This window comes from Prinia subflava, chromosome 7 (assembly GCF_021018805.1).
Source record: "Prinia subflava isolate CZ2003 ecotype Zambia chromosome 7, Cam_Psub_1.2, whole genome shotgun sequence".
In the NCBI taxonomy this organism is placed as follows: domain Eukaryota; kingdom Metazoa; phylum Chordata; class Aves; order Passeriformes; family Cisticolidae; genus Prinia; species Prinia subflava.
The window spans coordinates 33,066,381-33,093,998 of record NC_086253.1 but is presented as its reverse complement, the minus strand read 5'-3'; the positions used below and the strand labels follow the sequence as shown (position 1 = coordinate 33,093,998).

At 42.6% G+C, this 27,618-nt stretch overlaps 1 protein-coding gene across 1 annotated transcript in view; it reads left to right on the top strand.

Moving 5' to 3' along the window:
• The window catches only part of SNX25 (sorting nexin 25), a 100,942-nt gene that overhangs the window by 60,615 nt on the left and 12,709 nt on the right, over positions 1-27,618 (top strand). The window contains exons 8-11 of the mRNA XM_063402109.1: positions 757-888; positions 2,704-2,979; positions 7,095-7,250; positions 9,402-9,533. Of these exons, the coding sequence (XP_063258179.1) occupies positions 757-888; positions 2,704-2,979; positions 7,095-7,250; positions 9,402-9,533 (696 nt within the window). The remainder of the gene's footprint in view (positions 1-756; positions 889-2,703; positions 2,980-7,094; positions 7,251-9,401; positions 9,534-27,618) is intronic.

The following is a 27,618-nucleotide window of genomic DNA, read 5'->3' as shown; positions in this document are numbered from 1 at the left end:
CATTTTGTCAGGGAAGTGTTTTGTTTTCAGATGTTTGTCTCAAAGAAAAGGCCTGGATTCACAAAAATAGTTGAGATAAGGACGTGATAATGGCTTTTTAATGCAACTTCTTAATGGCTGCAGCATCTGCATGGGTACAGGAAGTCTGTGTTTTGTTTCCTTTGCTGCCTGATGTACACCCTCTTCACTCAGGAAAAGTCCTGAGCATTATATCACAGAACATACCCATTCCTGACTGCGTTTCTGATAGATGTTTTTCAATAACAGTGGGAACTGGCCACCAAACGCCGTAGCAGCCAAGGTATTCCATCTTTCTCTGTGTCTCTGGGAATAATTGAGATACATCTCAAAGCTCTGTGGGCTGTGGTATGGAAACTGCTGGTGTTCAAAACAAGTAAAGAACAGATCATTTAGCTTTCAGCTTGGCTCCTCTGCTTTGCAGCAACATTGGCAGTTAAATTTTTGACAATAGCATTTCATGAGTGACTTGAAATATCATCTTAGTCCTTTGAAATGTATTCTGATCAGAAAGATGTGGAGGTATTTACTATCTGATAGAAGCATAGATGAATTTATCTTCTAAATACTTACAACTCCTTTTTTTAATGAAGCAAAAAAACCTGTTACTGTAGGAGTCCTGTGTAGTTGAATATAGGACACATTTGTGGAATGCATAGTGAAAAGATTTTCCCTTTAAGGAAAGCAGTTAGAATTAGGCATTTTCCCAGTTTTTATTCTTAGTTCTCCCTTCTTCAGATTCTTCAGTTTGAAGAAATTTTGGCCAACCCTTCATACCGAGAGCACTTCCGGATCTACATGGAGAGGATGGACAAGACGGCTTTGATCGGCCTTTGGGAGTCTGTGGAGAGTCTGAAGAATGCTAACAAGGTGGATGTGGCTTTGTACACTGATGACACTCTTTGTTGTGATCTTGATGTTAGGAAATGTCTTTGTTTTTTAAAATATCAGTAGCATAGGATGGGTTCTAAGCAATTTGAGTTTCTTTTTTTAACTGCTTCATGTCAATATTTGAGGATAATATTATAATTAAAATTTGTGGGCTGTTGTGATGATGATTTATGGCTGGTTGATGTAACAACGTCTGTTAAAAGGAGTACTTGATGTGCAAAAGTAGTAGAATTATTTCCCCCTCCACCAGAGAAAAAACATGCAGTAAAACATGCAGGCTTTAGTTGTATAAGTTCAGGTGAAACCTAGAAGCACATTCCAGTGTACATGAGCTTCTCATCTTGCCAATTACAGGTAGCCCATTCAATCCAAAACAATGAAATTGTGTGTATATATGATCTTAAAATCCTTTTGGAAGAGAAGTGTTGCTTTAAAAGACCTTTCCCTAATCTGTAGCAGCTAAGTTTCTCCAGGAATGCCACACTGCTGATAGAGGGAAGAAACAATATTTTAATTTTGGCTAAAATAAAGTAGGAATTAGAACCCTGAAACAAGGATAGGGAATATCACCTAAAGTTGCAACAAGTACCCTGAAGCAATGGTGTAGAGGACAAATTTGCTGTTCGTGACCAGTGTGGTGGATTTTTGGGGGAAACAATTAAACCTTCAGGATTCCCGCTAGCATGAAATACAGATTTCATTATTTATTATCAGTTAACTTTTTGTTCACTGTAATTTTATTGTTCTTATTCCAGTCAAATGGAAAACATCCTGTAAACAGAGAGACAAATTGTAGGGTATGAGTAGTGAACCATTAAAGCAATCTGAAGAAATGACTACCAACCAAGTGAAGCTAGAGAGTGTTGATAAAAATAGTTTGTCAGGCACTGTGAAGAGAGTTCTGTAAATCAGTTTTGATTTGCAAACTGCTCATGATTGGAAAAGGTACTATAAATCATTTTATGACCTCTCAGCTGTGATTTTTCTCACCCTGTTCAAAACAATATGTATGTACGTATGGAAGTGGATATATCTGCAACTACAGGGGCAGCTTACAAAAAGGTAGTGTCCTGCAGTCGTGTGGCTGTGGTATTGTCACATGAGGCAGGTAAGAACATTGTGGTGTACTGAGGGATTGGATAAACCTTTTTTAATTCTGTCCAGTTTAGAGAGATGGTAATTTAGGGAGCTGATCATGGGCTGTGCTGCATTACTTTCTCTCTTTCCTGTTCATTAATGAAAAGTTCAGTCCTGTGCACTTTACTGTGCTCAGTAAAATACCCAGTACTCTACCCAGCACAGCTAAAAGTCTCTTCAGTTGTGCTTTTTTCCTCTTCTTGTTTAGTTTTTTTCTCCTTTTCCCCTGCAATTTAATTATAATCATGTATAAAGTGAATTGATTCTATTCAGCAGAAGACAGGAGAGCTGATACAGCTGAGCTTTATCATCTGAATTTAAAATGGTGACCACACTGTTGCTCTAGCACTTTTCCTCTTTTTAATGCCAGCTTTTGGAACACTTAAAAGAGTGGGTGTGGAAGCTCTAGCAATTTTAGGGCACAGCTGTTTCTTCACGTAATAAATATCCATACTTGTAAAATTGATTGCTTAGCAGAGGTGCACAGGCAGGCAGCATACTTGATCTCACTAAGAGGTTTACAGATGTCTTCTCATACATTTGGAAAGGAAATTAGCTTGATTATCTTTCAAATTGTGCACCTGGGTCCTGAGTCATCCTCATATTTTCAATACATTTTCATTATTCTTTTCTCCCTCCCTCTCCCTTGCTTCCTAGGCTGAAATACCTCAACTGGTGAGTGAAATTTACCAGAATTTTTTTGTGGAAAGCAGAGAAATACCTGTGGAAAAATCCCTTTATAAGGAAATACAGCAAAGTCTTGTGGGAAACAAAGGCATTGAAGTGTTCTACAGAATTCAGGCAGATGTTTATGAAACTCTAAAGGACAGATACTACCCTTCATTCATTGTCAGTGATTTATATGAGAGATCAGTCAAGAAGGAGGAAGAAAGAAGTTCAGCTCAGCTAACTCCTGAGGACAAAGATGAAGTGGTGAGTGACACAGACAATTTCTTTCACTGTTATTTAAAGTGATCTGAGAGACTGTCCTGAGAAAAGTATGTAGTGGCATCTTCTGTTCTTGAGCTTTGGACTACTCTTCTTTTTTTTTCCTCATTTTTAAATAAATATCATCACTCTTGTAGTTTCTTCTGGTAAAACTTGTTTGTTTACGTGCTCTTTGAAATAAAATGGTACAAAATGACAGATTTAAATTTTAGTTTAGTTGAAGCAGACATTTCAGATTTCTAAGTCTTCTGTACTTCACATCTTTCATTATGCTCCTTAGAATCAGAGAATGCAAAACATACTTTGTATAAGCTCAGCTGGTCTGCTTTTGAGTTAAAAAATTCTCATTGAAACATCAGTAAGTTTCTGCCCAGACATTGTCCCTGTCTCCCATGCATTTCCTAGGTACTAAATAGGTGTTAAAAGTTGCACAAAAGAGAAGAAAAAGCAATATAAAATATAATCTTAGTAGGTTTTATTGATTATTTGAATAAATTAATAGGCCATGTTGAAAGTTAAATCTGGCACAAGAATTCTACTAAAACAGAGCATTCAGTATGTCATAAGCAATAAGTCAATGGCAACTCTTCCTGGGGCAGGTTTTTTCCTTGGGTTGTCTAAATCAGTCATGTCAGGGGAGCTTGTGTTGTGTTTATCCAAGAACATTTTGACAAGAGCACGTCTCGGACTATTGAGTGCCTCTTTCAGTCAGGCTGCTGCTTCAGATCAGCATGAGTGTAATTTTACATGTGAACTTGTTCAATGAAATGTAACCATTTGTCTAAAACCAGATCTAAATAAACAAATAAGCAGAATCCAAAAGTGCTGATCTACATTCTGCTATTTAGAAACAGTTTTTCCAGAACCTAAGGCTTTTGTATTTACTGCTTAAATTACTTTAATTTCTGTAGGTGAGTTGTTCTAGTCTTTGTAGTTTGTGGATCAGCAAATCTGCAGAGTTGAATAGTTGTAAGTAAATTACTTGCAATATGTGCTTTTAGAGCTTGATGAATCTTTTCAGTGTTTGTTTTTCCCTGTATTATTTTTCTTGATAAAATATTCAAGATGTGTTTTCTAGTTTTCTCACTGCTGACTCAGCTCTGTGTTGACAACAGTAGGTACTTCAAAGACTTTGTGTCCTTGTGCTTGCAGTCATTGAGACTTTGCACAGTGGCTCGTAACAGTTTTGTCTAGAACTTCCTGAAGCATTAAATGTTGTGCTTTCTAAGTTCTTCATATGCTTTATTCAAAGTCTAACACAGACAATGATTTCTCTAAGAAAACTGACACAACACTTTAGGGCTAGCTGTACTCTATCTGATAACATCTATTGTAGCTGCCAAAAAGTTAGATTTTTGACATCAGCATCATCTGTCCTTCCTCTGGGTCCTTGGATATGTATGCGCCAGATACGAAGTCTGCGTCATCCATGAAACCTTAAAGATGAATATATTGCCAACTCTGCTTACAACATTCAAAGTAGTTTGTTTTGGTTTTGTTTCATTTTTAACAACAAATTTAAGTATGAAGTTGTATACACTGCCTGAGTATCTCTTAAATAGAGCAGTTCTAATGGTGCTGTGGCATACTTCAGGGTCTTTGAGGTGAAAACAAATTATAAGAGTCTTTCTGAAGCTTCCCATATTCTTTCAAATTTTGGTGAAAAAGCAATACTGTGGGTTTGTGGGTTTTTTTCTTCCCCATATATCAGAAATGACATCTTAGAAATTGGATGTTTCTGGAGGGATACATATTGTTAGCAAATACATTTGTTTTGGTTTATTTTGGGTTTTGGGTCTATGTCCTCACTTCCTGGGGCACTGTGGGCATCACCCATATTAATTTTCTATAAATTTCACTGCTATAGCTGAATAGATAAAAAGCCATCTCGTGCACTCATGGAGATGAGGACAAAAGGATGAGCCCTGATTAAATGTGAGAAAATCAAGTCACAAGACAGGAATCTGGAAAGGGTGAGACAGCTGGTTCTGCTGCAAGAGGAACAAGCTCTTTATTCTTCCCAGTCTGTTACCACTTTGTGTTTCTGGGACAAACCTCCACAAACCTCCAAGAATTTCCACTTGGACAAACGTCACAGGTAGAAATACAGAAGCAGGCAGTGCTTGCATCCAGCACTTGGAGGAGAGGATCTGGAGATTGCATTGGTGCAGCCTGTGTCAGATCACTAAAATAAGACTGACATTTGTGTTCTATGTCCCCCACAGAAATGGAAGCCATTATCAGTTTACCAGTCAGGGGAAGACAGCACAATCTATCATAATCCCAGCTTTGAGTGAACTGGTTGTTTATTTGTTAAATTTGATCTTCTGAATACAGGTTACTTGATCTTGTAATTCTAGCATTTTTGTATAAACTTAGTGATTCAGCACTGGTTTTTGCTTTAAGTGTCTGAAAAGTTAATGACAGAGAAATCATGTAGCCTACCTCTGGGAGCACAGCCTCACTGATTTGTAATTAACTGCAATTCTTTGCTAGCACTGAACTTCATCTGAAAAGTCTTTTAATTCTTCTGTGTTGAAAAAAGCATTTTTGCTTCCTGCTTTACCTCCCAACAAGTGCAAGATTCGGGGTTTTTTATGGTTATTCACATTATTATTATTATTTGTGTTATTGTAGTGCCAGAAGACAACATTCTGAGCTGAGGTCTGTATGCATGCTTGGAGGCAAGTTTCTGACCCTAGGAGTTTATAGTCCATGCAGAATAGACAGAAGAAAGGTCAGGGCATAGAGCTAATGGCTTGTTACTCAGCCACATAGCAGACAAATGCAGGGCTGGAAAAGGGCATGGATTTCTCAGCCTAGAACTCCTGACTTCTGTATGATGTTTGAGGATCATGCTGAGGAGATTAGTTATTGTTGTTACTGTTATCTCTTCTCAGACTTTTTTTTTAATAAGATATAAGATACTATGGAATTTACAACAGGATTGTCTCCTCTAAAACTCACAGAATTTACAAGAGTAGGATTGTTCCGTTAGCTTTTTCTTCATGATACAAGGATACAGTTTACTTAGTGGAATATCTTTAATAACATAGAACCCCTGTTCATGAGAATAGACGCAGCTTCCCATAGATTAAATTTAGATATACTCAGTAACAAACAGACTTTAAAGATCTTTGAACATGGCAGCAGCAAAAACTGAGAGCTGTTTGCTAGATCTCAAGGTCTTCATGTCTTTTTGGGGAAATACAGTAAGAAGGAGGAGGCTGAGCTGTATGTCAGAAGATGTGAAGGAGGATATCACTGAAAGGTGTGAAGTTTTCTATTTTTTGCATGCCTGTAGTACACAAGATGGAAAAAGCTACTGGTTTGTCTGAATGAATATATGAAAATGATTTATGAATTTAGGATAAAGCATATGTGCTTTTAAAACGTTTTTATTAACACTTCTAAGAGAAGCATTAAAATCTGTGCAGAAAGCTAAAGGACATGGTTTAAATTGTTCTGCAGGATGACAAATCTGTTTTGTGAAGGTTTGTGGGAGGCAGGACTGTGTGTTAGAAATACAGGGTTTTTTTGGTTTTGCTCCCCACTGCCCCATCCTCATTATTTTTCAGCTCAGCACTAAGTATTTGCTTTTCTATCTGGCTCTGAATATTGATCCTGACTGCTAAGCTGTTTTTGCTATTAAAACAAACTTTAACTCTACCTCTCATTTACACTAAAGCCTTAGCTTGAAGGTCATTTTTACACGGTTGCCAAAGAACTGTAGTAGAAATGGTGATGAGGCTTTGTCTGTTGGGGGTTTTGGTTTTGGTTTGGTATTTTACAACAGACTGACATTTCATGTTGCATCTGATGGCTGGAATATCTGTTATACTTACATTTTCATCTATATCAAGAAGTGTTCTTATACATAAAAAACTTAGGAAGCAAACAATAACCCACCTCCTTCCCCATCCCTAGCAGTGTTCATAGGCTGGATGGGGCTCTGACCAGTCTGGTCTAGTGGAAAGTGTCTGTGCCAATGGCAGTGACATTGGAACTGTGTGATCCCTTCCAGCCAAAACCATTCTATCATTCTATGAATAACTCTCTATTCTTATATTAATGTAGCAATTACCATCATCTATTCCTAGAGCCAAGGTTGTGAAGAAGCTACTGAGGAATGCAGCACAAGAATTAATGAACAGGCCAGTTATGCTGTAAATAAACTTCGCCAGCTAAATGATAAGCTTGAGTATAAGAAACAGGCTCTAAATTCCATTTGTAATTCACCAAAACCCGACAAAAAGGTAGGTACCTTTAGTGTCTTCAGTTCTTTTATTTGATATTCTGTCTTTTCGATATGTGTATGTTTGTGTAATATCCAGTTGCCACATTTTGGATGGGTCAGATGGTTATTTCAGTCAACTTGTTAAACAGAAGGTGAAATCAGAACTTAGTTTAATATTTCCCCCCCCAATCTAAAAGCTATTGTACCTCTTCCCCGGTGCTGCCCGGGAACAGAAGCGCTGGGCAGCGGCGGTGCCCTCTGCTGGCTCCCAGGGCACGGCACAGCGCCCTCGGGCAGCGCCGGCTCTGACGGGCTCCTTCCAGCTAAGGGAGAAAAAACCCAAACCTTTAGGGGTGGCTGGCTCCTTTATTAGGAGCTAGGAGAAAGCACGCTGTCATCAAAGGAAAAATTCTGAGAGATACGAAACTTTAAATCTTTTTTTTTTTTTTTTTTTTTTTTTTTTTGCGAAGTGGAACAGTTAAGAAATCTGAGAATACTCAGGAAAAGCAAGTGACTTGCACGTGGCTCGGGCCAACTTGTGTTCATATTTACAGGCCTGTTGTTCAGATGCTATTGGGCCTGTCTTGTCAGGTGTAATGGGATTTGGTAGCACATGGTAGATAGTGGGTAAGATAAACGAGTAGCCAAGGTGTTTTCCTAAAACCCTGCTGCTAGGGATGACAAAAATGTACCTGGGTGTTAGTCATTGCTTAGAACTTGGCTTCTTTATACATTTTTCCTTCACTCAGGTGAGTGCTAAGATGCTTGTCTGAATCAGAGTTGACACCCCACTCCTTCTCTGCTGCCCCAGCTCTGGGCAGTTACCTGCAGGAGAAAGATGTGGACACTGGAGTTTGAGGCCACCCTGGCAGCTTCATTCCCTCTGTCCCTCCCACATCTTCCTTCTGCCAGAGGGTACTGCGGACATCTGAAAATGTTCTGGGGGTCCCCCTTCCAACCCAAGCCCTTCTATGATTCTGTATACCTTTATACAGTGTTCCATTCACGTGAATGTTCTATATTCCCTTTGCATTCTTGAAACCATAATAGCTGTATTCTTTCTATATTTAGGCTCTTAGGGAGGCAGGGATTGTACCTCTACTGAAGTAGTGGGTTTTTCCCTGTATGTTTTTTGTTTCTAAAACATTCTTTGTCTTGGAAAATAGATACATCTCAGAAACAGAATAGTAAAATGGATCCAGTATAATTGTAGTCTCAGTGTTCACTTTGTAAATGTAACAGCTGTTTACTTAGGATAAAATCTTACCAGTTGTTTATTTATTGAATGTTCCTGGATGCTGCTAGAATCAATGTAAAGTGATTGTAGAGAAGACTCAGCATTGATAGCAAATAAAGGAAAATCTGAAATTATTCTGAAGGTGAGGTATTTGCTAGAAAATTGTTATATAGCTGTCACATAGATAATATTTTACATCTGACATGAGACAAAAATTCTGAACAAGATGGAATTCCTGTAGCTCTGTAGAAAAAGTACCACTTGTGGTGTAAGTGGTAGAACTGAGAAATTTGGCTAAGTGGTATATTTAAAAATGAGAAAGTGTCATCTGCTTTTGCCATGCTTTTAATGTCACATCTTATGCATATTTCCACCTTCTCTTGTCATACTTTCTCCTGGCAGGATGTTTGGCTGCTTTTCATGCTTTCCACAATAACAAATTCTTGCCTTCTCAAAACTAAAATGAAATAAGTGATAACTTTCTGATAGCTAAATAGCTAAATTCCTAGAAATTAAATCTATTTCCAGGTTCTTCAGTCACATGATGTGTACCTGAAAATGATAAAGATGTCTTCAGTAAGGTATATTTCATTAATGGCAATATCAAATTCTTATAAAACATACCGTATGTAATATAAAATCCTATCTCAAGTGCTTTTTATGATAATAGTGTGATAGTAGTTGTACTTGTAACTTGTTTTTTATTTTAGTGTGAAGGTTGACCTTTAAGATTGCTGTGTACTCTAGAAGTTTGAGGCATCATCGAGTCCCTCACTTGTGATTTTTTTTTTTTTTTTTTTTAATCCAGATGAATTGTTCTCCCTCTGCTTTTGTACCTTTTCTTCTTTTGGAACAGTGTCCCTAAAGGCATAAAGCTTGTGTGCTGCACAAGCTTTTTCCTACCAATTGTAATGAATAAACTTTTCTCTGCAGATTGTTTCTAAGCTGAAGGATGAAATTACTCTGATGGAGAGAGAGCACAGTGACCTTCAGCTGCACATTGCAAGAACAGACTGGTGGTGTGAGAATCTTGGCATGTGGAAAGCCTTCATTGTCTCAGGAGAGGTAGGGGATTTTTGTCTGGCTTTTTTCTTCTGGGTCTATTCAAGTTTGCATGAGAAGCAGAAGAAAAATGTGTACATACTTTCCTTATACCTGTTTATACTTAAAATTTACTTGAGGGGGAAAGAACTGTAACCTCTTCTGAGCTCCTCTTCTGTTTCCCCAGTGGCTACTGTGATGCATACACAGAGTTTCTATTCCTCAGACACTGTTGTAACTGCGTTATAAAAATTACCTGCATGTACATAAACAAGTTTTGGCACTAGGTAATTTGCTGTCTTAGGGGCACTGCTTTTCATGAGAACTCTCTCTTTCTATATTACCATGCTATGGCACTTGGGTGCAGTTGTGTCTCTGCTATGTCTCAAAGATGCTTATACTTTTTGTGTTTTGTATTATTGTATTTAATGGCTGTACAGTTTCAAAGGGCTTGAATGCCCTGAAAGAAAGTGCTTTATATCTGTAAGGTGAGGAAGTTATTTTTTTTTGTCTTGTCTTGCTCTGCTGTTCCATTTGGGCATAGGCAGACAGTTGTAGAATGTATGTAAAAATTGTAATGAAAACAAAAGGTATTACCATCTTCTGACTCTCTATTAACACTTAGCATGAAAAGAACTCAGTGAATGCTTGTTATGTATTAAGTGTAGGCTGACATACATAAGTAATCTTCTTGACAGTATCACTATGAAGAACTAAAGATTAATTGAGGCTCTACTGATTTGCCTTTGTAGGCCATTAAGAAAATGTTCCTGAAATGAATATAAATAGTTTTCTTGAGGTAACTCTTGATTGGAGGAAAAAAAGTATGTGCTGTAGAGTTTATTTGGTTGTGTTGAGCTTTTGCAAGCCAGTGATAGGTCTGTCAACAGCTGAAGTCATTGTAAAAGAAGAAAGAAATCCAATAGGTCAGAAAACATAAGGTGCCAATTTTAAACCCAAATTCTCCCTGTGGAAACATCTGGATTTGGTTTTAATGCTATTGTCTTGGTTTGAAAGACAGATATCTGCTAGGAAGGGGCAGGACCTCCCTAGAGATGGAGAATTCAAATCCCCTCCCTCCAAATTATTCCAATTAAAAAAATTAAAGGAGCTTTCAGACAGAGGTATGGGGGTAGGAATAACAGTTCTTTACTAGTATATATGACAAAACGACAAACAAACAACAACTACAGCATCAATAATAAACAGAACCAAGAACCTTGAGGGCTTTCTTTCACAAAAGCCCAGAGCAGTTTGATCTCGGCGCCCCTGCAGGACTCTGAGAGGCCGAGCTGGAAGGAAGGAAAGTCCCGGACCGGTGGAAGAGATGAGGAGCTCTGCGCTGGCAGCTGGAACAGCAGGGGTGTCCCGGCAGGGCTGGGCAGTGCAGGGCTACAGAGTAGCAGGAGAGCCTCAAAGCTCCGAAGAAGCAGCAGCGGTGGGGGGAGGCTGGAGAAAACGAGCTCAGGATTCCTGGGTACAGGAGCAGATGAGGGTAGATTTCCCAGGACGAGGCAGAGGCAGAGGGCAGCCTGACCATCCTCCTCGGCGCTGAGAGCAAGAGTGCCTCCCCCTTCCCCAGATCTGTCTTTTTGCCTTTCCCAAAGCTCATCATCTCTCCCCTCTGAGGGAGACTCCCAGGGACTCAGAAACAATAGGTGTAGCCTCGTGCTGCCATATCCCTCAAGTACTCCTTTTGTTCTGACTAAGTAGTCATCAAGGCTTCTTGGAAACTTATGGGAAAAAAATTCTGAGAGAGGAAAAAAAAAAGAAAAAAAACCCCAAATCTAACCCCCAACATCATCCACCCCGAATTTTTTCCCATACCAACCTATTACATTGAATTTAAACCTTTAAAATATATATATATATACACACATGCATGACCCAAATAATATACATCTATACATACAGATATGGGTACAGACACATGATGTGGGTAGTTCATCCTAAAACAAGGTCTCCTTGAGGTATGCATCGGGTCTCTCCATCCCTTTGCATCACCCACCAGGTGCATCCTGGTCCCTGAGCGAAGACAACCCCATGGGTGGGATTGTCTTTGCTGGAGGCAGAATTAATCCAAACGGTTTTTCCCAGCATACCTCTCATGTGTACTACTGGAACCTTATCTCCATCTGTTGTTCTCAGGGGCTCAGATTGGGCAGGGCCTGCTCGGTTGGTGGAACCTCGAGTGTTCACTAACCATGTGGCCTTTGCTAAATTAATCTCCCAGTTCTTGAAAGTCCCCCCACCCAGTGCCTTCAAGGTGGTTTTAAGCAGGCCATTGCACCGTTCAACTTTCCCGGCTGCTGGTGCGTGATAAGGAATATGGTACACCCACTCAACGCCATGTTCCCTAGCCCAGGCTGTTATAAGGCTGTTCTTGAAATGGGTCCCATTGTCTGACTCGATTCTCTCAGGGGTGCCATGTCTCCACAGGACTTGCTTTTCCAGGCCCAGGATGGTGTTCCGGGCAGTAGCATGAGGCACAGGGTAGGTTTCCAGCCATCCAGTGGTGGCTTCCACCATGGTCAGCACATAGCGCTTGCCTTGGCAGGTTTGGGGAAGGGTGATGTAGTCAATTTGCCAGACTTCCCCATACCTGTATTTGGACCACCGCCTGCCATACCATAGGGGCTTCACTCGCTTAGCCTGCTTGATTGCAGCACATGTCTCGCAGTCATGGATAACCTGAGAAATGCTGTCCATGGTTAGATCCACCCCTCGGTCTCGTGCCCACTTATAGGTGGCATCTCTGCCCTGATGACCTGAGGCGTCGTGGGCCCATCGAGCTAGGAACAACTCTCCCTTGTGTTGCCAATCTAGGTCTATCTTTGACACTTCTATCTTGGCGGCTTGATCTACTTGCTCGTTGTTTCGGTGCTCCTCATTAGCCCGACTCTTGGGGACGTGGGCGTCTACATGGCGGACTTTTACAGGTAGCTTGACTACCCAAGCAGCAATGTCTTTCCACTCATCAGCAGCCCAGATTGGTTTTCCCCCACGCTGCCAGTTGGCCTTTTTCCACCTTTCCAGCCAACCCCACAGAGCATTGGCTACCATCCATGAATCAGTGTAGAGGTAGAGCTTTGGCCACTTCTCTCTTTCAGCAATGTCCAGGGCCAATTGAACAGCCTTGAGTTCTGCAAGTTGACTCGATCCACCTTCTCCTTCAGTGGCTTGTGCAACCTGTCGTGTGGGGCTCCATACAGCTGCTTTCCACTTGCGGTTCATCCCTACGATGCGACAGGAACCGTCAGTGAAAAGAGCGTAGCACGTTTCTTCTGCTGGCAGCTGATTATACGGCGGAGCTTCTTCGGCACGTGTCACTTGCTCTTGTTCCTCTTCATCTGAGATCAAAGTTTTCACTTTCTGGCCAGTTTGTGATTATCTCCAAAATCCCAGGGCGATTTGGGTTTCCGATACGGGCACGCTGAGTGATGAGGGCAGTCCATTTGCTCCATGTGGCATCGGTGGCATGGTGGGTAGAGGGAACCTTTCCTTTGAACATCCACCCCAGCACTGGTAGTCGGGGTGCCAGGAGGAGTTGGGCTTCTGTGCCAATCACTTCTGAGGCAGCCTGGACTCCTTCATAGGCAGCCAAGATTTCTCTCTCTGTTGGGGTGTAGTTGGCTTCAGACCCTCTGTAGCTCCGACTCCAGAATCCCAGTGGTCGACCCCGAGTCTCACCAGGCACCTTCTGCCAAAGGCTCCAGGACAGGCCATGGTTCCCGGCTGCAGAGTAGAGCACGTTCTTCACCTCTGGTCCTGTCCTGACTGGGCCAAGGGCTACTGCATGAGCGATCTCCTGCTTGATCTGGGCAAAGGCTTGCTTCTGTTCAGGGCCCTAGTGGAAATCGTTCTTCTTGCGGGTGACCCGGTAGAGAGGGCTCACAATCTGGCTGTACTCAGGAATGTGCATTCTCCAAAAGCCTATGGCGCCTAGGAAAGCTTGCGTTTTCTTCTTGCTGGTCGGTGGAGACATCGCAGTGATCTTATTGATGACCTCAATGGGAATCTGACGCCGCCCATCTTCCCACTTTACTCCCAGGAACTGGATCTCCTTGGCAGGTCCCTTGACTTTGCTCTTTTTGATGGCAAAACCAGCTTCCAGGAGAATCTGGATGATCTTCTCTCCTTTCTCGAATACTTCCCTTGCTGTGTTCCCCCACACAATGATGTCATCAATGTACTGTAGGTGTTCTGGAGCTTCACCCTTTTCCAGTGCAGCCTGGATCAGTCCATGGCAGATGGTGGGACTGTGCTTCCACCCCTGAGGCAGTCGGTTCCAGGTGTACTGCACGCCCCTCCAGGTGAAAGCAAACTGAGGCCTACATTCTGCAGCCAGAGGAATGGAGAAAAACGCATTAGCAATGTCGATTGTGGCGTACCACTTTGCTGCCTTGGACTCCAGCTCGTACTGGAGTTCCAGCATGTCTGGCACAGCGGCGCTCAGCGGTGGAGTCACTTCATTCAAGCCACGATAGTCCACAGTCAGTCTCCATTTTCCGTCAGACTTGCGTACAGGCCAGATGGGGCTGTTGAAGGGTGAGTAGGTTTTGCTGACCACCCCTTGGCTGTCCAGCTCTCGGATCATCTTGTGGATGGGGATCACAGCATCTCGATTCGTTCGATACTGCCGGCGATGCACTGTCGAGGTGGCAACAGGTACTCGTTGCTCTTCTACCTTCAGGAGTCCTACTGCAGATGGGTTCTCTGATAATCCAGGTGTTAGCGTAGGAAAACATATAACCACACGAAGGCGATCATATGCGGTTCTTTATTCAAGCGCGCGGGACACAGGGGCATACAGTGCCCAAATCTTGTGTCCGAGGAATACAGTCGATTTGTGATTTTTATAGTTTAAATTATAGACATGTTAACTAACTTCCACCCCTAGATACTGATTATCCTATTTCTTAGTTACTATCTTAAATCATACTTACGCTTCTACCCTGATCTACACTTGATTTGGTTAAAACAATGCTTCTCAATTATCTCCTGAGTTGCAGTCACACTTGATTCGGTCATTACAATGGCATGGAGCTGGTTGCAGAAGCTGACGCTTGTTCCAAAGCTGAGATACGTCAAGTTCTAGTTGTACGTTCTCTACCTTCCCCCCACACATACCTCAACTTAACCCTGTGGTTAACTTATACAGAAATTATATTTTTAACCCTCCACCAACATTCCCCCCTTTGAAAGTATTTTCACTCTAATATACTAAGTGTAAATGCTTTCACTTAATACAGTCTCTTAGGCTTCAGTGTTTATACTGGATGTTCATCTTTAAATCCTTTGTTGTCATAGGCTTTGTCCGGGATGTTTTTGCGGATTGAAGGTGCTGGATTCCGTGCTAATGCTTTCATTATGGTCTTGTTCTAAGATGCCTTTTTCTGTATCTCTCTCTTCAGAATTTTGTAAACTAACCAAATTACTAAAAATATAATTAGTAAAATTATCAGATTTTCAAGGATAGACTTTATCCATGAACTCACATTCTATCTTAATCTTTCAAAGATTTTACCTAACCAGCTGGTAGCTAAATCCTTTTGTTCTTTTTGTGCCTCATGCTCTGTTTGTTTTAACTGACTTATGTCATGTTCTACATCTGCAGTTACATTTGGGATGTGGATGCACCAATGGTCAATTTGTCCCTTTAAATATCTACACACTCTGTGTTCTTTCAAAAGTAACATATCTAAAGCCAAACGATTTTGCAGGGTCATTTTGGTGGTGGCCTGTAATTGCATGTTGAGTTCCCTAAATCTCTCTCGTGTGATTCTTGCTAATCTGTCTACCTGACCTGTGAGTCTATATAGCATTTCTCTATTTCGATAATTTGCAATGGGACCAAACAAGGATTCTAGGGCTTACCCAATCTTTATTCTACTAGAGGGTTCCTTCTAAGTGTCATCTGGGTTCTTGTCCTCTGAGACATCTCGTTTTGCTTTTATTTGCAAGGGTTCACTGCTTCTGTTAAATGGGGATTTCTTCCAAATTGGACATAAAGTGGGAAGGCCCAGGGTGATTTCTCTTACTTCCCCGTCCATAGGCAAGTGTGTTGTCCATGTGCCATCACTCATTGCCTATACAAACGGTCTTGGACTTCGAATTGTACTCCTGCTACATCTTACTATAATCTTGGAATTTATTTTGCCTTGTTTGTGTTTAATTTTCCTGCAGGCACAGCCAATTCGTAAGGCTACTGCCAATGGTGACCACTGTTTTATTTCTAGATTATCAGAGGTGCAATCATAAATTTTATTACATACCCACCAACTTACCTTATTTGCTTCTTTCTGACTGCTAGTACCAGTACTCGTCACTGTGGGATCTGTCTCATTTTCAGAGCCTTTCCATTTAATGCACTAGGGTGTGCTTTCTATATATTGGAATTTCTGGAGGATGCTCATAGACCATGCACTGTCCCAAGGTTCTAGTCCCTTTTAATCCTTTTCTTCACATTTCTACACTACAACACTCTCTGTAGCGTTGTCCCTGATCTTTTGATAGTGTAGAAACTAACATTGCCATTTTGCAAGGTCTTGGTCTTTAACTTACTACTCTATGATTTGTCTTAATTTGCCATTACTAAGAATGCACTCTGACTTTCTCATGGGTTGCATATAGGAATTCTCTGTTATCTTCTAGTACTCTCTGACTACTACCCTTGACTCTGGTACTTGTTTACAGTTAATTGTTTTGTTCTCTCCTATTTCAGGTAATTTTGACGTTATTATTCCCCAGCTTACTGGGTCCCCTGCTGCCTTTGGTATTGGCAGACAGGCCGTTATTCTGCTGGTATTGTGCATTTTGGCAAAGTCTCTGACTAATCTAATCATTACATTCTCAGCTTGAATTTCATTAGAAATTTCTATTACTTGTGGTTTTGCCTGTACCTCTCTCTTCATTCTAGAATGAAGAGTTGTTAGTTGACTCTTCTGTATTCCATATCTCAAAGTAACAGCAATCCCTACTGGTGATATTAGTATCTATGAAATTAACATTACTCACAAGAAGAACATGAGCACAGTTACTAATACTATTTCAACAGTTACAGACGTTTCAGCCTCAGCTTTGTTGGTCTAAAAGTTTCTACAGCCCACGATTGGACTCTACGAGGGACTTTCTTCACACACGTGTAGTGTATCTAGGGTTCTACTCTAGCCACTGACTGCTGTAAAGGTGGTTAGCAGTACCTGATGGGGACTAGTCTACTTCTCTTTTAGTGGTTCTTCGTTCCAGGTTTTGATGTATACCTCATCTCCTGGTTCGATGTTGTGGACTGGATTCTCCAGGGCCAGTGGTCTGTTCTACACCAGAACACTTCGAAGCCGAGCTAGAGTTTTCCTGAGGGACAGAACATAATTATACACATCTTGTTTCTCTGTGACATGAACATTTGGATTTGGGTTAGGCGATTCATATGGTTTCCTATACAATATTTCATAAGGACTAACTGACATCCCGCTCTTAGGCTTTATCCGAACCCTCAGCAACGCGATCGGCAAAGCCTGTGGCCACTGCAGTTTGGCTTCTTGGCATATTTTACTGATCTGCCTCTTCAGTGTCTGGTTCATTCTCTCTACTTGCCCACTTGACTGGGGTCTCCATGGTGTGTGGAGGTCCCAAGATATTCTTAATAACTTACTTACCCCTTGTACCACTGTGGCTATGAAGTGTGGGCCTCTGTCTGATGATATCTCTAGGGGCACCTCAAACTTGGGAATGATCTCTTGTACTAACTACTTAACTGTTTCTTTTGCTTGGTTTGTGCGACAGGGAAGGGCTTCTGGCCATCTAGAAAACGTGTCAGCCCTTACTAACAGGTATTTGTATCCCCGAGTTCTTGGCAGTTCTGCAAAATCTACTTGCTAATAGTCTCCTGGTTCTATTCTTATCCGAATTCTGCCTAACTGTGCCTGTCGTCTAGCTACTGGATTGTTTTTCAGACAGATTTCACATTTAGACATTACTGACTTGGCTATTGTTTGCATCTGTACTGAGATTAGGTATTGTCTTAACTACTTTACTAACGCCTCTGCACCCCAGTGACACTCATTATGTTTTACCTGTAAAATTTCTCTCATTACCAAAGGAGGTACTACTATTTGCCCTTGTGCGGTTACATACTACCCTTCTGCGTTCTTCTGTGCCTTCAGCAGTTGTGCTAGTCTGTCATCTTCGATTGTATATTTTGGCTTAGGAGGCAAATTAAATTGAGAGATATTAAGTCTTGATGGTATCAACGCTATTGTTTTCTGCACCTCTCGCGCTACCTGATGGGCTGCCCAAAGTGCTCTTCGATTTCCTTCACAAATTTTGGAGTTGCCTGATTGATGTGCCTTGCAGTGCATGATTGCTACTTGTTCAGGTTTTTGTACTGCATCTATCAATTGTAGGACTGCATCTTGATGTTTAATATTTGTCCCTTGGGAGGACAGCAGTCTTCTTTCTTTCCATAAAGCTCCGTGTACATGCACTACTCCGAAGGCATATTTGGAGTCAGTCCAAATATTCACTGTCTTCCCTTCACTCAGCTCGAGAGCTCTGGTTAATGTGATTAGTTCTGCTCTTTGTGCAGATGTATTAGGTGGTAGTGCTTTTGCCTCTATTACTGCATCAATTGTAGTTACTGCATATCCCGCGTATCTGGCTCTGTTCTCCATGAAGCTGCTTCTATCTGTAAAGAGTTCTCACTCTGGTTGCTCTAGGGGGACATCTTTCAGATCTGTTCTTGCTGAATAAGTGTGCTCGATGACTTTTGGACAGTCATGCTCTAATGGACCTTCCTCAGCTGTGGCACCTAGAAATAGAGCTGGATTCAAGAGGTTAGTTGTTTTTAGTGCAACGTCATCTTGCTCAGTCAGGGTTACTTGAAATTTCATCATTCGGCTTGGAGAGAGCTAATGGCCCCTTTTTTGTTCTAGGACTGTAGTTACCATGTGTGGCACATAGACATTTATTTGTCTTCTCATCATGAGCTTCTTGGCTTCTTGTATCAGCAGCACGGTAGCTGCCACTGCTTGCAGACATGAAGGCCATCCGGCACTTACGTTGTCGAGTTGTTTGGAAAAGTAACCCACCGGCCTTTTCTAGCTTCTTAGTCGTTGGGTCAGGACTCCCAGTGCTAGTCGCTGCCTTTTACGCACGTACAGCTGAAAGTCTTTAGACAGATCAGGTAACCCCAAAGCAGGAGCAGTTGTCAATGCTTCCTTTAACTTCTGGAAGGCCTCTTTTTGTGGTTTGCCCCAGGTGAACGGCTGCGTCTTCTGAGCCTCGTACAAGGGTTTTGCAATCAGTCCATAGTCTATGATCTACAGGCGACACTACCCTGTCATTCCGAGGAAGATCCGCAGCTCGTGTAGATTCTGGGGCTCTGGAATAGCACAGATAGCTTGAATACGATTAGTACCCAGTTTTCTCTGCCCTTGTGAGATTTCACATCTCAGGTAAATCACAGTCTGTTGGGCAATTTGTGCTTTTTCTCTGGATACTTTATACCCTCTCATTCTTAATGAATTTAAGATTTCAATGGTTACTTTTATGCAGGTCATTTCTTCCTCTGTTGCAATCAAAATGTCATCTACATACTGGAGTAATAGATATTGGTCTCTTGGTACTTGTCCTTCTCTGGTCTAGATTTCCAGTTCTTTTGCTAGTTGACTTCTAAACAAAGTGGGGGACCTCTTGTACCCCATCGGTAATCGAGTCCAGGTGAGCTGAGTTTTCCTTCTACTTTCTGGATGTTCCCACTCAAAGGCAAATAGTTTCTTACTTTCTTGGTCAAGGGGTATACAGAAGAAAGCATCTTTTAAGTCAGTTACAGTAAACTATTTATATATCTCTTTTACGGATGCTAACAATGTATAGGGATTGGCAACCACTGGATGAATGTCTTTTGTTATTTCATTTATACCTCTTAAATCCTGTACAAGTCTATACTTACCATTGGGTTTCTTCACTGGGAAAATTGGGGTGTTGTATTCCAATTTACATTCCTCTAGAATTTGATATTTTAAACATTTATCAATGGTCTTTGCTATTCCCTGTCATGCTTCTGGTTTTATAGGGTATTGTTTGATTCGTACAGCCTTTGCTCTTTCTTTTAACTCTACATGTACCGGTTGTGCCAATTTGGATTTTCCAGGTACATCTGTTTCCCAGACAGAGGGAATTACTGCATCTTCTACTTCTTTAGGAATATTAGAAATTGTTTTTTCTTTTATCATCAAAATCTTTCCTGTCTTAGACTCCGGAATTTTCATTACGAGTTCACCATTCTCAAAAGTAATTACTGCCTCCAGTGCTGCCAGTAGATCGCGCCTTAAGAGCGGAGTTGGGCAGTCTGGCATGTATAAGAATTCATGGGTCAAGATCTTATCTTCAAAGTTCAATTCTAGGGGTTGCAAGAATGGCCGTACCTCCTCCTTCCCTGTGGCTCCAATGACTGCTGCTGACTTGTTCTCGATTTGCCTCTCAAGATAATTTAGTACAGAATGTGTGGCCCCCGTGTCAATGAGAAAATCTACGTCTTTTCCTTCTAAATGCAAAGTCACCATGGGCTCTCTTGATCCTGGCTCTCTCTCATGTAAAACCATGACCCTGGCTACACCATCCAGCTGATGCTCACTACTTTGATTAAACATACTGTCTAACTGAGGCTGACCATTCTGGCTAAACTGGTTTGGACACTCCCTTTTCCAGTGTCCCTCTATCCGACAATACGCACACTGATTCGGACCTAATCTACCATGACCAGAACCTCTGCCAAAGCCACCTCTAATAACACCACGACTACTTCTACCACGTCCCCGCCCCTGTCTCTGTAAAACTGCCAAAAGGCTTTGCCCTTGTTTCTTGACAATTTCTCTGTCCCTGTTATTATAAACTTTCTAGGCAACCTCTAGGAGTTTATCCAATTTTCTTAACTCTTCACTTTCCAGTTTCTGTAGCTTTTTCCTAATATCTTCCTGTGCCTGACCCAGAAAAATAAAGACAAGCTGAGTTCTTCCTTGCTCACTGTCTACTTGAAGATCAGTATATCTTCTAGCTGCTTCTTTAAGTCTTTCTAGAAAGGCAGTGGGAGATTCTTTCTTTTCCTGTCGAATTTCATACAACTTAGACCAGTTCATACTCTTAGGTATTGCCTGTTGAACACCAACTGAAATCTACTCCTGATATCTCTTTAGCCTTAACATATCTACTCCAGAGGGGTCATTAGCATCCCACTCTGGGTCTGCAGTGGGAAAATGATAATCTAGTGTCCCTGTCACCAAACCATTCTGTATATCTTCTCTAGCTCTTTCTCTCGCTGCTCGAAGAACCATATCTCTCTCTGTCTCATCCATCAGAGTGTCTAATATCACATGAATATCTTCCCAATCAGGGTTCTGAGTTTTCATTATCATCTTAACCACACGAGCTACCTTATCTGTGTTTTCTCTATACGTTCCAGCTGATTGTTTCTATATAACTAAATCAGCAGGTGAAAAGGTACCTTTACAAAGACAGGTCCATTAGTTCCCACCCCTTGCCTTAGTGGTGCAATAATTGTTCTCTTTTGTTTGCCTGATTTTAATATACCTTTTCCTGTCTGAGGCCACTCCGGGGCCAATTTTCCTCGTGTTCGGTGAGCTACTGGGGCATCTAGCTCATCCACTTCACTGTCACTACTTTCCATTCTATCTGTCTTTTTCACATTCCCCTTTTGCTTCCGCCTCACAATCACATCTTGGACAGGTGAATCTGGCAGGGGGGGATACAGGGGGGCAGACGGGACAGGAGCTGGTGAAGGAGGTGTAGGTGGGAGCAGAGGGTACCCTTGAGCCGGTGTTGGAGGGGGGACAAATCTTTCAGCGGGCGGGGGAGCAGGATAGCTTTGAGCAGGTGTATGTGGAGAAGGGGGGGTTTTCTGAGCAGGTGGAGCAGGGGCAGGCACCCGAGCAGGCGGAGGAGGGGCAGGCACAGGCAGAGGAGGATAATTACCTTCAGCAGACAAAGGTGGGGGTGAAACATATTGTGCTGGCGCGAGCGAGGGGGGTGTAAGAGAATCAGGTGGGGTCAGGGTGAGCGGGTTAGAACTTGGTGTTGAGGGGGCTGTGGTGGGGGCAGGGGCTATAGGAGCTATTGATAAATTTACATCTAATTCATCTCTTTTTTCCCCTAAAATTTCACTTAAAACTGCATGTTCTATACAATGCTTATTTTGGACGCAAGCCAGACACTTATTATTTTCAAGCTTCATTGCTTTCATTTTGTCAAGTCACAAAACCGGTTTCTCAAGCAAGCACAGAAATAAGTCAATATATGGTATTTGTTCTACCTTTCCATCTTGTGTACAGAGCGATCTAAGTTGCATAATAACTTTCACATCAAAAGACCCATTTTTCGGCCACCTCTGATTTTCAGGCAAAGCATATTTTGGCCAGTGAACATTACAATATTTAATCAACTTATCTTTTCGTAATTCCTGACCGAAGTTCCCCTCTTTCCAATGTGCCAACAAACAACCCAAAGGAGAAGAACTTGGTATAGAGGCATTATTGCTGCCCAAAACCTCTTTTAACCCTTTTAGTTTCTCCATATTACAGATACATAAAAACTACAGATGCCGAACCTGCAACGCTTTCGCGATGTCTGACGGACGGCTGCCTAGGCAATACTACCAGGAATTCCTTTTGCCCAACCAAGCGTAGCTTTCGCTGCGTCTTAATGGCAGGCCCCCAGACTAGAGAATAAAGCACTTTACCTCTCACCAGGGGTCGTTGTGAGCGGCGAGGGTCGCGGCTCTGATGGGCTCCCCGAGAAATTACCCGGTGCCGGCTGGAGCGTGATCGGGTCGCGGGGTCCTGGCTGCGCCCACAAGGTCCCATCTGGGTCGCCAAAAATGTTAGCATAGGAAAACATATAACCACACGAAGGCGATCATATGCGGTTCTTTATTCAAGCGCGCGGGACACAGGGGCATACAGTGCCCAAATCTTGTGTCCGAGGAATACAGAGTCGATTTGTGATTTTTATAGTTTAAATTATACACATGTTAACTAACTTCCACCCCTAGATACTGATTATCCTATTCCTTAGTTACTATCTTAAATCATACTTACGCTTCTACCCCGATCCACACTTGATTTGGTTAAAACAATGCTTCTCAATTATCCCCTGAGTTGCAGTCACACTTGATTCGGTCATTACAATGGCATGGAGCTGGTTGCAGAAGCTGACGCTTGTTCCAAAGCTGAGATACGTCAAGTTCTAGTTGTAAGTTCTCTACCTTCCCCCCACACATACCTCAACTTAACCCTGTGGTTAACTTATACAGAAATTATATTTTTAACCCTCCACCAACACAGGCAAGGTGTTCAATTTCTTAATGCCCTCTGCCTCCACAGCAGCTATTCCAAAAGCCCATCTGAACCCCTTAGGGTCTTTGTAATAGCCATTCCTGAGATAGTCCATGCCCAGAATACACGGAGCCTCTGGGCCAGTCACAACCGGATGTTTCTGCCACTCCTTCCCGGTCAGGCTCACCTTGGCTTCTAACTGAGTCAATTCTTGTGATCCCCCCGTCACACCAGCAATGGAAATAGGTTCTGTTCCCTCATGTTCTGATGGCATTAGGGTACACTGAGAACCGGTGTCAACCAAAGCTTTATATTTCTGTGGCTCTGATGTGCCAGGCCATAGAACCCACACAGTCCAAAAGACTCGGTTTTCCCGTGCCTCTTCCTGGCTAGAGGCAGGGCCCCTCTAGCACCGGTTACTACTCTCCTCCTGTGCATACATAGTAGAGGTTCCTTCAAGGGGGTCTGACAGAGCATCCTCATTTCTGTAATACCTGACAGCCTGGTCATGAGAGGCTGAGGCTACCTTCATTCTAGTGGAACCCCCTCGGTTAGTGTTTCTCTCTTTGAGCTCACGCACCCGTGCTGCTAGGGCAGAAGTGGGTTTCCCATCCCACCTTCCCATGTCTTCCCCATGGTCACGCAGGAAGGACCACAGGTCAGCTCGTGGGGTGTACCCTCTCTCTCTAGCTGAGGGACGTTGGGTTCTGACTCTGGGGCCTGTGACTCGCACCGGTGCCACATGGGAACTGTTCCTCCTCATCTCCTCCCTCACCTCCCTTATCTCCTCTTGGAGTTCTTTAACCACGGCAGAGACCTGAGTCTGTATTGGGCCACTGATCATACTGTCAAAATTTCTAAGCTTGCTGGCTACAGAACCTACAGTCACTCGGCTGGTATCAGCATTAACCATTGACATGAATGTTTTGTATTCAGATAGCCCTTTAGTTGCTAGATTCCACAACATTTGCCCTGTGCACCTGACGTTGTCGGGGTCATTGTTATGCTGTCCCTCCCTCCCAAAAACCACCTCCAGTATTGCCACTTCTCTCAGCTGTTGGATCCCTTCCTCAACAGTCTTCCAGCGCATGCTGAGATGGTGCTCCTGCATTCTGTCTCTGTGGACAAACCTCTCCCTTACACTCATTAAAAGCCGGTCCCAAAGGTGAAGGGGTCCTTGCTCTTTTACAAATACCTGATTCACACCTGAGTCTTGGGTCAAGGGTCCCATATTCCTTGCCTCACCACCATCCAGTTGCACACCTCTACCCATAAGGTCCCAGACCCTAAGTAACCAGGCTGTATAAGGCTCACGTCCCCGTCGTGCAACATCTTTTTGCAGAGTACGGAGATTTTCATATGACAGGGACTCAGTGATGACCTCAACTTCTGGCTCCCCTGTGGGTTGTGAGGGCCTTCCTTTTTTATCCTTATCACTTGGGTGCTCTGATTTCACCTTATATTTCTTCCTTTCCACAGGGGCAACTGCTGCTGGCTGTGACTGCCCCTGTGGTTCAGCTGGAACCTGGACAGTTGTAATGTCTGTGGGTTCCACTGCTGCACCTTCAGACTCTCCCTCTTCAGGGCAGGGGGAGGGTTTGCCACCAGCTGGGGAAAGGTGCTCCTTCAGCACCTGGCCCATGTCCTTCACCAGAACTCCCACCCAATCTGGGTGGTTCATTTCTGAGGTGGGCTTTATGTCAGGGTCAGGTGGTGGGGCAGCATCCTTAGTCGGTGGGGCAGTGTCAGGCTCCATGGCAGCACCCTCAGTCTCTAGGGCAGTATCCTTATTCTCTGGGGTAGGTATCAGGGTGGTTATCCAGGCCAATCTCCCCTTATCTCGGAATATTAAATAGAATAGGCCTGTGAGCAATACTAGCCATTGTATGATATCATTAGCATTCAGAGAAGATTTAAACCCTTCAAAAACTGGTGGAATAGACCCAAACAGCTGAGTAAAGGGTTGGGAAAAAATTTCCCCTGGTGTCATTTCCTCACAATAGGTACCATTGTTAAAGTAACCCCACAAACAAACACTTAGAGTGTGATAGCCATGTATCCATGTGCCTGCCTTCCAGAGGAAGTTAAAAATCCATGAATTCCTCACCTTATTAACCCATAGTGCAAACTGGATAACAGCCACAGTAGCCTTAGTTATAGGGCCCATGTTTAAATAAGGGCCTGCAAATGGGAGAAACACAGCCACAACCACATGCCACCCAAACCAAGGTAAGCTAGACCACATGATGCTATTTAGGGAGGTTTCTATACCCAGTGCACAAGGTCACTTAAGAACTGTTATTCCTTTTCCTCTCAATGCCCTCAAGCCCCACAGTGGGTGCCAATAATCTGTCTTGGTTTGAAAGACAGATATCTGCTAGGAAAGGGCAGGACCTCCCTAGAGATGGAGAATTCAAATCCCCTCCCTCCAAATTATTCCAATTAAAAAAATTAAAGGAGCTTTCAGACAGAGGTATGGGGGTAGGAATAACAGTTCTTTACTAGTATATATGACAAAACGACAAACAAACAACAACTACAGCGTCAATAATAAACAGAACCAAGAACCTTGAGGGCTTTCTTTTACAAAAGCCCAGAGCAGTTTGATCTCGGTGCCCCTGCAGGGCTCCGAGAGGCCGAACTGGAAGGGAGGAAAGTCCCGAGCTGGTGGATGAGATGAGGAGCTCTGCGCTGGCAGCTGGAGCAGCAGGGGTGTCCCGGCAGGGCTGGGCAGTGCAGGGCTACAGAGTAGCAGGGGAACCTCAAAGCTCCGAAGAAGCAGCGGCGGTGGGGGGAGAGGCTGGAGAAAAGCGAGTTCAGGATTCCCGGTTACACAGCAGATGACAATAGATTTCCCAGGACGAGGCAGAGGCAGAGGGCAGCCTGACCGTCCTGCTCGGAGCTGAGAGCAAGAGTGCCTCCCCCTTCCCCAGATCTGTCTTTTTGCCTTTCCCAAAGCTCATCATCTCTCCCCTCTGAGGGAGACTCCCAGGGACTCAGAAACAATAGGTGTAGCCTCGTGCTGCCATATCCCTCAAGTACCCCTTTTTGTTCTGACTAAGTAGTCATCAAGGCTTCTTGGAAACTTATGGGAAAAAATTCTGTGAGAGGAAAAAAAAAAACCCAAATCTAACCCCCAACAGCTATTTGCAGGTGCCATTATTGAGAACTGAAAAGTTCTTAAGCTGTCTTCTTAAGAGTTATTTGTAGCTTTTGAAGCCTGGTCTTAAAATCTGGTAAACTGTGGGTGCAGAAAATCTGCAAAATGGCAGCTTTCTGCACATATGTAACCGTGTACAAAGTGCCCAGCATCTCTCTCATTACCAGAGGACAAGGTGGTTTGGCTAAATTAGAGAGAGGGTGGAAGAGGCTTTTAATTGCTTGCTGCCTTAGCTATAATTTATGAGTAGCACTGGATTAGGTAATTAAATATAGGCTTGCATTAATTGTGCTGTTTGCAGCTCCTTGCTTCAAAGGGTAGGCTGGAGAAAACATGGGTGTTGTAGTTATCTATGTTAATTAATTGCTTGGGAACATTCTAGCTGCAGTTTATGATTTCAGGGGGCATGAATAGGTGACATAGTCCCTCTATCTGCAAAATACGTTGTTGCCAATCCCAGAATATAGCTCTGTGATTTTAGAGAGAGAAAACCTTGGCCCTATTGTTTAGCAGAAAACTTAGTAAAAGTAAATTTTGCTGTAAACCTTGAGCTGAAAGTGTACTAGCCAGTCATTGACCTTTTAAACTGATCCACTAAATCAGTTAACAGAGAATGCACAAAAAATAATTATTTAAGTCTTGGAAAAAAAACATGTCCGAACTCTCATTTGTAATCTCTTACCTTGAATCTTTCAGTCTTTATAGTTTTGAGTCATTTAAATACACTAAGTCTATGTGTGAGAACTATATATATTTTTAAAAAATCAGTGTAAATAATATAATCTCTAGATGTCTTTTGGTAGCTCATATTTCTGATAAAACTTACTTTGGAGACTCAGTGTTTTGGCTAACTGGTAGAGGTTGAAAAATACAGTAGGAACATGCAGAATGAGGGGGGCTATGATAACAACCTGTGTAATTCTTTGAGTCTCTTCCCCATTACAGGTATATGACTTAGAGCTAAATAACCTAACTTGATCTGCTTGCTTTAATGGTTTTGTATCATTTAATATTGTAACAGACATTCTGTCTCCCTTGTCCAAAGAAAAACTGTTTCAGACCCTAACATTTTTTTAAAAATCTACTGCTTTCATAAGAAATTGAGTTTGTAGATCTGAATAAGGTGAAAACTTGCATGTTTCTTGTTACCACACTACACAACTGGACAAGAGGTGGTCAGTGGACAAGAACTTGGGGCTGCTGGTTGACAGCTGTCTGAATATGAGCCAGGAGTGTGCCCAGGTGGTCAAGGGGGCCAAATGCATCCTGGCCTATATCAAAAATAGTGTGGCCAGCAGGAACAGGGAAGTGATTTTTCTCTTGCACCTGGCACTGTACAGGCAGCACCTGAAAACAAGGCTAGAAAAAGGGATAAGAAGGTTGAGAAAAGGCTGGATGATTTTTCGGGTAGAAATATTAGAAGCGCAGTCTCATGGTGTGGGATGCAAGGTTTCAGCAGGAGCTGTGGGCTTCAGCTCTGACCCTTGGAGCAGCTTGTGGCTGGAAACAATAGATATGCTGGTGGCTTCTCAGATGTGCAGCCCATCTTGAGTGGGCTGCACGTCTGTCAAGGGTAAATGCTACCCTTGAATGTATTAGG